Source organism: Ornithodoros turicata, unplaced genomic scaffold, assembly GCF_037126465.1.
Source record: "Ornithodoros turicata isolate Travis unplaced genomic scaffold, ASM3712646v1 Chromosome16, whole genome shotgun sequence".
Lineage (NCBI taxonomy): Eukaryota > Metazoa > Arthropoda > Arachnida > Ixodida > Argasidae > Ornithodoros > Ornithodoros turicata.
The window spans coordinates 556,586-569,433 of NW_026999320.1; the positions used below are offsets into that span (position 1 = coordinate 556,586).

General features: G+C 45.8%; 1 protein-coding gene across 2 annotated transcripts in view; it reads right to left on the minus strand.

The window, feature by feature from the left end:
- Positions 1–1,930: 1,930 nt before the first annotated feature.
- LOC135372626 (uncharacterized) overlaps positions 1,931–12,848 on the minus strand; it is a 69,179-nt gene continuing 58,261 nt past the window's right edge. For both annotated transcript variants that reach the window (XM_064606144.1, XM_064606143.1), the window contains one exon: positions 1,931–2,177. In XM_064606144.1, coding sequence (XP_064462214.1) covers positions 2,146–2,177 — 32 coding nt within the window. In that variant the 3' untranslated portion in view covers positions 1,931–2,145. The remainder of the gene's footprint in view (positions 2,178–12,848) is intronic.

A 12,848-nucleotide genomic window follows, 5' to 3' on the forward strand; every position in this document is an offset into this window, starting at 1 on the left:
TTGTCTCTTTTACCGGCTCACGGGTATTCCCTCAAGGTCCTGCTGCACAGAGCCGGTCATTCCCCTTTCACTTCACCTGTGTTAGTCATGACAAAAGCGCATGCGCTGCTCTCTTTCCCTTGTACGTAACCCTCTCCCATATATAAAGATTATTGATAAAAACCTATAAGGGCTATAGTCATGCTGTTTTCACTGGGCTCTGGGCCGGCGGACGTTCTTGGCCAGATGTTGCTCGACCGTCAAATGACTAATTACCTAAAAAATGGTTAACTTTTAATTATAAAAGCTACGAAGTTCCCCAATTAGAACATCTGTTCCTTTCGGTGACCTGGTACCGTAGCCGTTTTCAGAACAAAAATCCGTTTAGTAGATCGTCCGCAAAAAATTGGTGAGGGAACACCTTTTCTTTATTTTGTCCATTGTGCTTCTTCGGAGACCCGTCTTTCCTTTGCTCCCCACAATGTGAGAGGGTGAAAGAGCACACTGTCGCCTCTTGCGTCCTGCAAAAAGATTAACAGAAAATGCAACACAAGATAAGGGCAGTTCCGATAGCGTCACCCGATACAAGTGTTTTGTTTTGTTTCCGCAAGTTAACGCTCATCTTCGACGCATGAGGCGGCACTGTGGCGGCATCTTCGACGCAAGAGGCTCCTTCACCATCTCACATTGGGGGTGAAGGAAAGACGCGTCTCCGAAAATGTGCAATGAAGAAAAAAAAAAGAGGTGTTCCTTCACGGATTTTTTTTGCGGACGATCTACGGAACGGATTTTTGTTCTGAAAACGGCTACGATATCACGTCACCGAAAGGAACAGATGTTCTCGTTGGGACAACTTCGTAGCTTTATAATTAAACGGTTAGGTTAGGTTTAGGTAATTATTCATTTGACGGTTGATGACAAAGAACGTGCGCTGCCCAGAGACTGTAGAAGTGAGAACAGCATGTCTATAGCCCTTTGTTTTTTCAAGAAAAATCTGTATCGTAAAAAAAAGGCACCCTGTTTATATAAAGTTGAGATAAGTGGGAGACAGAAGAAACAAGGAGGGGGAAGTAAGAAAAAAGGGTTAGGGCCGACGTATACGTTACGACGAAAGGTCCTCTTTCGTCAGGACGAAGTAGCTAACGTTTACTATAATTACGTAGCCGTCCGACCCAACTTCAACTTTTCAAGAAGAATTATGAAGATGATGCGAATGAAGTCGTCTTTGCTCCATACCGGTTACAGAAATGCGAGGTTTACGAAACGAGAGTTTCTGAGTTTTCCGAGAGTTCGCTTGCCCTGAAAATTTCCCCACATAACCACTAACCTCCATGTCTTTCGGAGTGCTCGCCCATTCCTGCCTGTTGTCCTGCTTCGTTCCGTTGTTCATGAACCTCGGATTTCTTCATGACTTCGGATGACTTCATTCACATAATCCCCTCTACACTCTAACAATGAACACAGTAGCTGTTCTAAATACCGGCGGCTCTCGTCCTGAGGCACTTCCCTTCATACTCCCTTCCTAGTAAGTGAGAAAATTAAACAAGCGGAGCAGGTCTTGACGACAATGTCGCTAAGGGATCAAGTGGCAGGAGCAGGTATTCGAAGACGTCGACAAGGGGCATCCTAACACGAAGGGTGAAAGACATCGATGTGGGGGAGCGGCGTGATATCGGAAATGAACAAAAGAATGACAACGACGAAACTAGAAAAAAAAAACGAGACAGAGGTTGGAGAACGACGCTTGCTGTATCAATGGATCCACTTCAATCAAGGGAATCTCTGGCATAACTGCTCTGTACTTGTTACTGGCTGTACAAAACAAGTTTGCTGAAAGTCACATTTTCAGAGTTGGGGGTTTGCAGTGTGCCTTCTTCAGGTTTTTCCTTTGAAGTGAGACACGGAGTGATATACTAAAACGAAAGGTAAAAAGTAGTATTGCAAGTTGTGAAGGAACACTTAAGGTTTCATGTTTATTATGGGAATTACATTGTGATATACACCTTGGGATGATGTAAAGCGAGTTGAATCAGGCTATTATTCAGGTCGTTATACAGACTAAACTGGTTATGTGGTATGCAACACAAGTGCAGTAACGTGTGTGAGGCGCCAGCTGGAGACTGAAGAAGCTCTCCCGGCTCGCAATGTTGGCGATGAAGGAATCTTCTACTTCACACTGCCAGGGATTCCTCCCGTATCTGCGAAGAGAGGGAGACGTTCACTGGACGTAAGTTTAATACGATCAGAATCCAGACTTTGTTAGTACTTGTTGTATTTGTCCATCAATTGTTTAGGTGGAATGCTTAAAGCTCAGCTATATCGATTTTTCAGTGACACAGAATTGAACGATACTCACTCCGTGATTCCATTCGGGAACACGAAATATCTCAGCGAAATATTTTAACAGAATTTTTCGTCAGAAGATTTTTTTTACTTTAACCGACATCCCGTATAAACAATCTTTCAACCCTGCGCGAAGGCGCTCTGACGTCACTATTCTAGGTTTAACAGACTTGGCTAGGGCTTTCAGCGTCGTTTGTTTCGTCCTCTGTGCATTCTGTATTCCTAAAGAGCTGTTACGTTATCACTAAATCAAAAAATATGTAACACTCAGCACTGGTAGCCCTTGTTGGACATTTCTTTGCCACGAAATCCTTCGAAAGTCGCGCCTCTGTGTGCTGACCAAGACTTTTATGAGATGGAGCGATATGTGATATGCCGCGGCGAAGTTGTCGAGAATGCGACAGCGTTGCCTACCGGAAGTTACCCCAATAGGAAACAGTGCGAAGCTCACCGTTGACAATGATCAATTGCCACATGGACTGAGTTGCACGATTTACTCTAAGCATTTTTGCCATGTGTGTTATCATAGGCAACGCCCGACTCCAGAGGCAATTTGGAATGTTGGCACGAAGTCTTTTTAAGTGGGATGCCGTACACAGAAATTTCGAACGTGCTACGGAGGACCAAGGCAAAAATTAGAGCAGAATGGAGGCCAGCGGCAGCGGACCAAGTTCATGTTTATGGAGAAAGCTCCTTCAGCGAGAGAGTTGTGTTAATAACATAGTCGTGTTTGGCGACGAAATCCGCAGCCATCAAATTCCTTGCTTTTGTTGTTGTTGTCGTGTTAATACTACTGCCATAAAATACTAGGTATCTTCGTACGTCGGTTTTTGCAGCTGTCTGTTGGCTACTGCACTTCACACGATATAGCTATGATTAACAACACAGCAGCATTGATGATCCAACATTGAATTTGCACATGTGGAAAATGAAGGTGTAAAGGAAATTGCTTGCATCTGCGTGAAGAAATTGCTGACACTAATGATGAAAGTATCGCAGACACGTCCCTTGCAGTCCAGCTGCCACCAAGACGTAACACAATCTGATGTTATAATTTGGGTATCATCTATATTGAACTTTTGATGGACGCTCTGATGCAGACATCTGGCACCAATGTCAAATATGTCCTCAACATTAGAACCCCAGCTTTCCCGATTTGGAAACAAGGGGTACTGCCACCATTCCCAGTAACTGCTACCTCCCGGGTCAAGCATTTTCGCTGTCGAAACAGTGGCTCCTACGCATCGTGCGGTATAAGCTTCACCGTCTGATGCAGAAAGTACATTACATTAACGCAGTTAACTCGCCTTTTGCATATTTTGTTATTGCTAGCTGGAATACTCTTGGAGCTACAATGCTTTCTGACACGCATAAGCTGATGTCGTCGCTGATAAGATTTAGAATTTTGTACTGTCATGAACGCCCCTTGAGGAAGCTGCCTTTAACTTTCAGTGAATGGTTCACTGAAGAAGAGTCTATAATTAAAGTTAGCATTTTCTACCCTTATTAATTCACTCTCTGTGTTCTAAGAGCTAAGAAAAAGGGAACTATAAATTTGCCAAAACTTCACATTGGACAGTGGTACTGGATTGGCACGTGAGGTAAACTTTGTGCATTCTACAACATTTGTGTTGCACTTGGAGCGTTACTGTAGTGGGCATTACCGCCTACTGCACAAATATCCCGTGGATACTACATGCTGTTCCCAAGGCAAAAATACCTAAGCAGTGTCGTGCTGCCTTTTTATTGGAAGTCAATAATCTTAGTGCAGAATCATTATAAAGTAAATATGACTATCCGTGTCTTGTCATGAAACTCGTTCTATTTCTGCAGTGGTAAGCAACCCTGAGGACACATGCAAGAAATGAGGACGAGCCCTCATCCCCTCATGAAGATACAGTGGTTGATAAATTGGTTTATGTTCTCGGGCACACGAGGTTTCAAGAAGCAATTCACGAAAAAACACACTATCGAAATTCGGTCGATTCCACTGTGCTGCTGCCACCCTTCCAAGCTTGGACTGCCTACATACGAGGGATCATTTAGACGGCTTCAGTAAAAATACTTTCATACGCAAAGGTGTAGCACATAAATTGCAGGCTCCTGTCGCTTGTCTCACCAATTGCTGCCAAACAAGTTTCCAGATAGTAGAACAGGCCATGTTCAACAACGAAAGCTGGTCTAGCTGTACCTCAGCAGTCAGTATGATGCTAGGGAACACTACATCCAAGTCATAGTTATCCCACTCATGTGGCGGGGTCTTGTCCTCACTCCATTGAACCTGTAGCTCATGACTGCAATGAAGAATGTTCGCGAAACCATCACAGATCGGCTGATATTCCCTGGTGCACGAGCAGAAGCTGGACTACGCCTGCTTGACTGCCCGGATCTCATATGAGGGTTCCTGACAGGCCGCCTACGAAGGTTACCTAATGAGCAAGATTGAGCAGCAGACGAATCGGAATTCAGGTGGGTGTTCTAGAGCTCAACTGTAGAGGGAACGGCACGAACACTGTCGTCTGTGTGTTCAGTGGAGTCGATGCCACTGTCGATACGCATGACTCACTGTCACTCCGTCGAGGCTGGAAATGCGAAGCTATCGGAGTGACTGATCCACCGAATAGCAACGGCCGAACGCGACAACGACGTTCTGAAGGAAGTTGAACGAAACGTCAAGTACGTCAACGATCCGCACAGTGTCAGGGTGGCCCGGAACAAGGAAAACACTGGGAATGTGCATAACAACGCGAGGTTGCGCTACAGCGACTATACAGCCTAACGAAACGCTTGCAACAAGGAACGGTGGAGGACTATGAAGAAGCAATCCGGAGTTACATGGTTTACGGTCCTGAGGAGATGTTGCCACCAACGATGTCGTCCAGCACGCTTGTGAGCTACGTGCTACAGAGGGCTGTCATGCGGAGAGACGCTGTCTCAACAAAAGCTAGTGTGGTTTTTGATACCTCTTCGCACGCCCGTATCAAGTTCCCTGAACGATCACTTGGAAAAGGGACCACCACTCTCGAACGAGCTCCGTCCACCATACGTCTGCACCATCAACAAAGCCATGCCCCAGATCGAGGCGGACGAATGTGGCAGAGACGCCATCCGTTTTCTGTGACATACCGATCCACCGACGCAGAGCCAACGTACCCTACACAGCCATGAGTGGCGTATGACACGGGTACCATTCCGTACAGCGTCCAGTCCGTTTCTGCTCAGAGCTCGACTGCCACATCACATGAAAACCTGCAACGGCGAAATGGTAGCTGCACGTATCGACTGTTTCTAGAAGACGATTTGCGTATTTACTTACTGGTGGAAGCAACGCGTCTCTACGAGAAAGCGAATGAGGTCCTAAAGTTTCCCAGTCAGCCATATACAATCTTAGGATGTTCCATGGAGTAACGACCTCGGGTAACCAGACATCCGCAGGACGTCGGGAAACTTCCCACGGATAGAAATTGTACTAACATAGTTTGTTCAATGTTACCGCCCGAACCGGTCTACAGGACATCCTGGTCGACGAACAGAGGACACATTTTGGATAATTTGAGGCATGTAGGGGGGCTGTTCTGTGGTTATCCTGTGGACGCTGTGGCAGGTTTTTATTGGGTTTTTCTGGTAGTATATGATTTGATTTGATTTCTCTATTTTATTTACTTGTGGCGGTTGCACAGTAAAGACAGCATATACAGAACAAAGAACGTTTATTACACAATAAGTAACTTCAAAGCGGCACATCTGCGAGTGCTACAGTCCCTTAGTCTGGAGGAATGTAGTGTGCGTGTAAGGCAGCTTCCACTTCTTCACTGCAAAATAACAGGTTTAACATTTTTCTGGAGCATCCTAGCTATAGCTTTCACAACACTGAGCATAGCTTTATTTTGTCACCATCAGTTAATTCCATGCATCGTTCTAGACCTACACAGATGCATATGTCACAACGCAAAATGCACCTCTGAACCGGGCGTACGACCTGCAAGTGCATTCAAATCAGAAATACTACCTGAAAACAAGACCTACCTGATATACCAATACTACCTGAAAACATTTCGCTATCCGAAATATATTGCACTCTGACAGCATAGGTGTACCCAGCACCCACCTCGATCACCGCTTGAGCGAACACAGTTTGTTGCTTGATATATCCGTAGCTGATGTTTTCAGCTGTTGTGAAAACTTGGAGACAGGAATATGGCGGCCGGCTCAATTGCTCCCTGCTGCCTGACCTGTTGTGGAAGACGAACATGAGTTGCGTCTGCTCGCCGTTCTGGTTTTGCATAGCTTACCTGTCGTACACTTTGCTGCTTCAGCGATACTTGAACTGAAACGTGCACAAGTACCAACTTGTGTAGCTGACACACCCATCGCTCGGCCGCCTGCGCACTGTTGCCAGCAGTGAGCTGCCCTCGATTTCGTGCATGATCTCCTACCCCAGTCAAAAATGCGTCGCGGTAATGAACTGCATTTTGGGATCACAAGTACCAATTATGCCAACTTGCAAGCCAGGTACACTAGATTAATGCTTATTGAAGTCGCAGCACTAATTCTAATCGAATTTCACTGCGAAGACTACTAACACGGATGCCCACACGATGTCCTCTGTCCGTCCGACGTCCGTAGTTCACTGTACAATTTTGGGACATTAGATATCCGTTAAGGGTATCCTACGGAGACCTATAGGACATCGATTCAGGCAGTTTGTTCTGGGATAATAACCGGACATCCGTAGGACAGATGTGGTTGACTGGGTTGCAGGTGGAGAAGTGGAGCACGAACGCTCGAGAAGCATAGCAATATGCACTGCACCACGAATGAACGGCGGCACCGAACAACAGAATGTTCACTGATGCAATCATGGGCAAGGTACTGTGGTTTCGTAGAACTGAACTGAAATGGAAATTATCCACTTGAAATTATCAAACGACAGGCTGCTGGAAGTTCTGACTCTTGACAAGGATACCAAACGCTCTGTACTGCAACGGCCCTAATGAAAACTGCAACAATAGAGGACGATATAAGATGTAAAAGCTGGTCGGCAGTGAATCATCGGCCAATAGCTAAGCACTTGATAACATGTGGCAGGAATTCGCCCGAGGCAAATCGGAGAGGTATCGTTGTAAGACAGGAGAGGAATCTTGACTATGCTGGAGCACTGTTTCGGCCTTATCAGGCCATCATCAGCAGTACGCAGGCACGCAACGTTTGAGCGGGTGGTATCAGCGAAGGAGAGGCATCAAGTTATGCACAGCAGAGCCAAGACACTTACTCTAGCTGGATCAAAGATAAGGAGGAGGCGCCAACACAGGTTACCCTGTGTCACAATGTGAAAAGATCCAATCATTTGACGCACTGTTTGATCATCAGTTGTGGCGATTACTGTAGTTTAGCTGTTTTTTTTTTTCATTATGTCGTGGTACAAACTACCCCGCTTCAGCCCACGAGCTACCTGCAATAGTCAGCTCGTCCACCCGTTGGGGTTCCCGTGGCCGAACAGAGCATAGATTAAGAAGTTACTCGTCTAAAAGAACTCGTTACAAGTTAAGTTACCGTGTGCAAAATGTAACTAAGTTAATAACGAAGTTCTTCAGCCTGAAATGTAACACGCAGTTACTGAGTTACTTAAAAAAAACGAGTTACTTCCAAGTTACTTCGGACGCAAAATAGCATTACGCAGGTGCAGCGCGCCTGAGCAGTTGAGTTAGACCTGAGTTGCCTGCGGAGGAGTGCAACAGGCTTAGATCGTTTTCGTTTATGTTCAACAATTGACCTCTCCCTGTTTGTAAACAAATGACGTCATAGTGGCCAAAATTTGGTAGAATTGAACTACGCTCGAAGCTAGAGGTGAACAAGGTCGCGCATGAAAGCCACGGTCTTGAGGAGATTACGATATGGTCTTAAAAGGGATGCGACCCTCGGTCCTACTTTTCTTTCAATGGGAGACAGCGAATAAGTGCCCGTTCGTGGAACACAGCCCTCTCCTTCCGATTCGTTTCGGTTTCAGTCTGTCTACCAATGTCATGATGACGTTTCTCTGGTAGAGGTCTATTCGAACACATTGCATCTTACTCCTTGTGGGCGCACAATGGTTCAGCTTCATTTCAATGGCAGCGGTTCTTACTTACTGAATAAAATACTGTCATTGATTGAATATCACGTTTTATGGCAAAAAATGACATGAAGGAACCGGAGAGAAAGCAAGATATGTAGACGTGAGTGAAAAGCGCGTTAAAAGTAACTTGGAACTTAACTTAAGTTACTTTGGCAAAGTTACCTGAAAAAGGAACGAGTTCCTCTGAAAGTTACCACGGCGCAAAAGTGCCGAGTTAAATTAGAAGTTACCAAAAAAAGGAACTTAGTTACAGTAACGAGTTACTTGTAACGAGTTACCTTGAACTCTGGAACAGAGTGCGGGTAAGACAATGTTCCACCGTATTTGAGAACGAGGTCCGACATGGGATGATCCTCGGCCAGGTGACCTCTCTTAGGAGCAGGGTTGCGGGATGGGTTCAGTCATTCCATTCCAATTCCATTCCGAGGAATGAAGATTTGTGATAATTCCAATATTTCAATTCCTCGGAATGAAAAGGTACGGTCAATTCCCTCTCCTGGAATGGCTTGGCAACCCCATTCCGTTTCTTTTATTTCACCAATAAAATAATTAGGACCGCTAACCGTACTAGCTGGCCCAGCAGTGCTATGAAGGAGACTGACATTACCCAGCACGGAAAACGCACAAATACAAGGTTATTGCGCCCTCCCCCTCTCCTCCTCCTCTCCTTCATTGTCATCAACATTCATGAGTTTTCCAACAAAGTAATTGATGCAAGTTATGTGGAGTTGGGGGCCTCACACTCTGACCTGAAGCCAAAATCTCCTTTTTTTTTTCTTAAAACCAAATCAAACCATCGTCCTTGACCATTTGGCACCCAGACCATTCCACTCCAATTCCATTCCGGACTCTGATAAATCTGGAATGATTCTGGAATCATTCCAACCCCGGTGTGGCAACACCGCAACCCTGCTTAGGAGTATGATAAGTGATAAAAAGAATTACCGTCGATCGAACAGCTATCCGTGGACCGGTAAGTGATGTAAGGAAATGGAGAAAATACAATTTCGTTGTTGCAGCATACCTTTACTGACGCAGACAGGTTCGTGTACCTAAGAATCGAGGACTATCGCCAAATCCCGAGCGACACCTTTGAAGAGGTTGACATTGCTCCGCCTTGAGCTGATTGGTGCACTCGTTAAGCACAACTGGATCAATGTATCGAGGAGTGCCTCAAACTGCAAATACATCTGAAACAGTTCTGGACAGGCTCGACGATAGCCATCCAATGAATTGGAAGATCCTAACCTTGGGATGCCATCCGTGTGCTATAGGACGACGGGAATTCAATCAATAATCGATCCCCATTCAAGGTCACATTGCCCGGATAGTCAGAAGACGGTAGGTATGCTTGCACCAGGAGTGAGTTTAGGACCTTAGACAGGCGGAAGGGGCCAGAATTACTTCCAAACTACGAAGATGTGTGGCCGAGTTTCCACAAACGCCGGTGTGCGAGCTGCGCAAATTGGAAGTGATCTCTGTACAGGTCAGCCGCAGCAATAAATATCCGCTGAATGACCGGAGTCGCATCAGTAAATTGTCCGTACCTCTACGCGTTCTTACATAGACAGTGTTTGTTTCATTTCGAATTATCACCAATCGTACAATCCTCTGCAAGGCATGCTTACCGCCTACGGCATCATGAAAGCAAAGCTTAACTGATTCAAGAGATCCCAGCATAACGCCTTTATGCTCCCGAAATTCAGCAGCTGATCCGTGGCTAACATACCGGTGACAACTCCAGCATTACTAGCTTACGACCTTTCCTGGACGAAAACTGACTACGCAGACAGTAGGGGGTAAACTTCACTATTCGGATGCCTCAGATGAAGCACCCTTTACTGTTGCCAAAAGAACATGAACTGACGAAGCTTGCCGTCAACGCTGCCCATCGAAGATTCCTGCACAGAGGTGTTGAGCAAACCTTGATGGAACTGAGAGCCCTAAGAGACTGGGACTTGAAGAGACTTGATGGAACTGAGAGTCCTAAAGCGCGAGTCCTAAAGCACGACAACTTTTGTGCCGAATTAGAGGCAAATTACCAAAAAGGCAAAAAGCGTATTGGGCTCAGGGCTAAGCAGGCCAACGAACATGTGACACCGTTGCCCACGGACCGCATTACACAACAGCGCCTTTCATTATCGTGAAATTAATATTTTCCGGCCAACTCTACATCAGAGTCGACATCGGAAAAGAAACCGCCTATATCGCCCTTTTCACTTGTTGGTTACACATGTCATTCACCTGGAGCTGGTTTCAGACCTCACAACGAAGTCATTCGTTCTCACTTTCCGTCGATTACTCGTAGGAAGGGGGACGACTCTTAGCTCTCTACACGGACAACGCTCCCGCCTTTAAATGAGTTTCTTGGGATATCCATCAGATGGAAAAGGATCGTCTTGGTAAAAGTCTCAGAAATTCAAGACTTATATACAAACATCACGTGGAAATACGTACTGGAAAGGGTAGCATGGTGGCCGCATTTTAGGAGAGTACGGTAAGCTCCGTTAAATAGTGTCTTCGGAAAATATGACGCGAGAACGCTCAGCACAGGAGCTCACTCGAAAACAGAAACATCGTTTGCATATCCTTGTGATCCTGTGATTTCTGAAAACTGTGGCAAGAAGAATACATTTTACAGCAGCCTTCCACACATTTGGCACCAAATAGACCGACATCGGGGATACAAGAGGGCGACCTCGTCGTTTTTTAAGATGAAAAGACATATGGAAGATTGCCGGAGTACTAATTGTCACGAACGAACGAACGGGTACGTGCGAACGTGTACTGTGAAGCTGACTTCAAATGTGGTTACCCACCGACCTGTGCAACTGACGTGTCAACTAAATCTTCTAAATGATTCACACTAATCAGGCGATGGTTTCTGCCCGGGAAGGATGTTGCGTGACGCCCTCCAGGGGACTGCATAGTTGTGACACAACACAAAGTGACTTGTGTATATGCTGCCGTCGCCCATGTCAGCTGAAATCGGAGTGACAATATGACCCTGCTCTAAGCTACGACTGTTTGTTTAGTCGAACTTCTTCCCTCCCTGTGAGACCTTCTCCTTCTGTCTAGAATATAGTTAGTAGGGTTTTCCTTGTCATATCGAACAAACGTAGTTGTATTTCGTTATCTGGGCTGTACTAACGCAACGAATGGAACTACACCTGCCTAGCCCAGTCATCCGTTCAAGACAAGTATTCATTCATTCATCAACATTGTCCTATTTTTGTCGATATTCTACTTGACGGTAAGATGCTGGGGTAAATTACCTGGTAAAGTACTGCGCTGGACAAAAGTTTACGGAACACGTTCCGACATATTTCTTTCTCAGAATGCTACGCTAGCTGTGAATGGGACTGTATTGACTTACAATCATGTGCCTGGGTAACCCAGTCACCCGTTTGCCAGTCCGTATGGTACCATTCGCTGCTAGCGTGTCACTCTGATGAAGGAATACGCAGTAGCGTGTTCCGCAAACTTGTCCGCAAACAAAGTAAAAATGTCTTTAAACTAGAGCTTAAGTAGTTTGTACTACGGTTCAGAACCCAGGACCCCGGGATCTCGGCATATTTACCGTCTCGAAATCCCGACATTTCCCGGTGCCAAATTCCGGGATTTCAGGGTAGTGAATTTCAGCTTTCCTGACAACGAATGATCAGTGACATGTGTGAAAAGGAAGGTACGGTACATTGTTGACCCCAGATTTACGGCGTCCCCTCAGCAAAAAACACCAGTTGCGATCCGAATCCGAACAAACTGCAGTGTCCACGACACATTCCAAGCATGCTGGCTGCTGAGCCAACAAGCTATAGAGCCCATACCCAGAACATCAAGCAGTATTGAAACTAAGAAATGTCAAGGTTTCCTAGGATTCTTTGGATCTGTTAAACTTCACAATACATCGCAGAAATGCGTCTTTTCAGAGCACACCTGGCACCCGTGCCTACGTTGAGCGGCGTTGGCGTTGTAGCCGGCAGAGCGAACGAGGAGCGAAGCGAATAATGAAAGTGCGGAAGATCATGAGGAGGAAAACAGCGAGTAAGCGTAGGGCGAGATTTAAAAGGGCGCGAGGATGAAAGCGAAGGAGGAGGTCAAGCTTGAGAAGCCGGAACGCACCTGGTTGGAGTTCGGCGAGCTTGCCTCCAAACTTGCGACTGAAACCGTGGCGGTACCAAAATCGCGACAGTTACGGGCGCTCAATACTGAGATTCAGCAGCAGCGGATACCTATCGAAAAGCGCACAGTCACCTGCGTTATAGATAAGAAGGTGATGGTATCGGTTTTTCCTTTGATCGTCAACAATAGGTTAGAAAGTGGAACGAAAAAAGTGTGACTGCCTTTTCAGCATATTTAACTCGCCCCTCGCAAAGAACATAGTTATAGAGAAAGATAAAGATATAGAGAA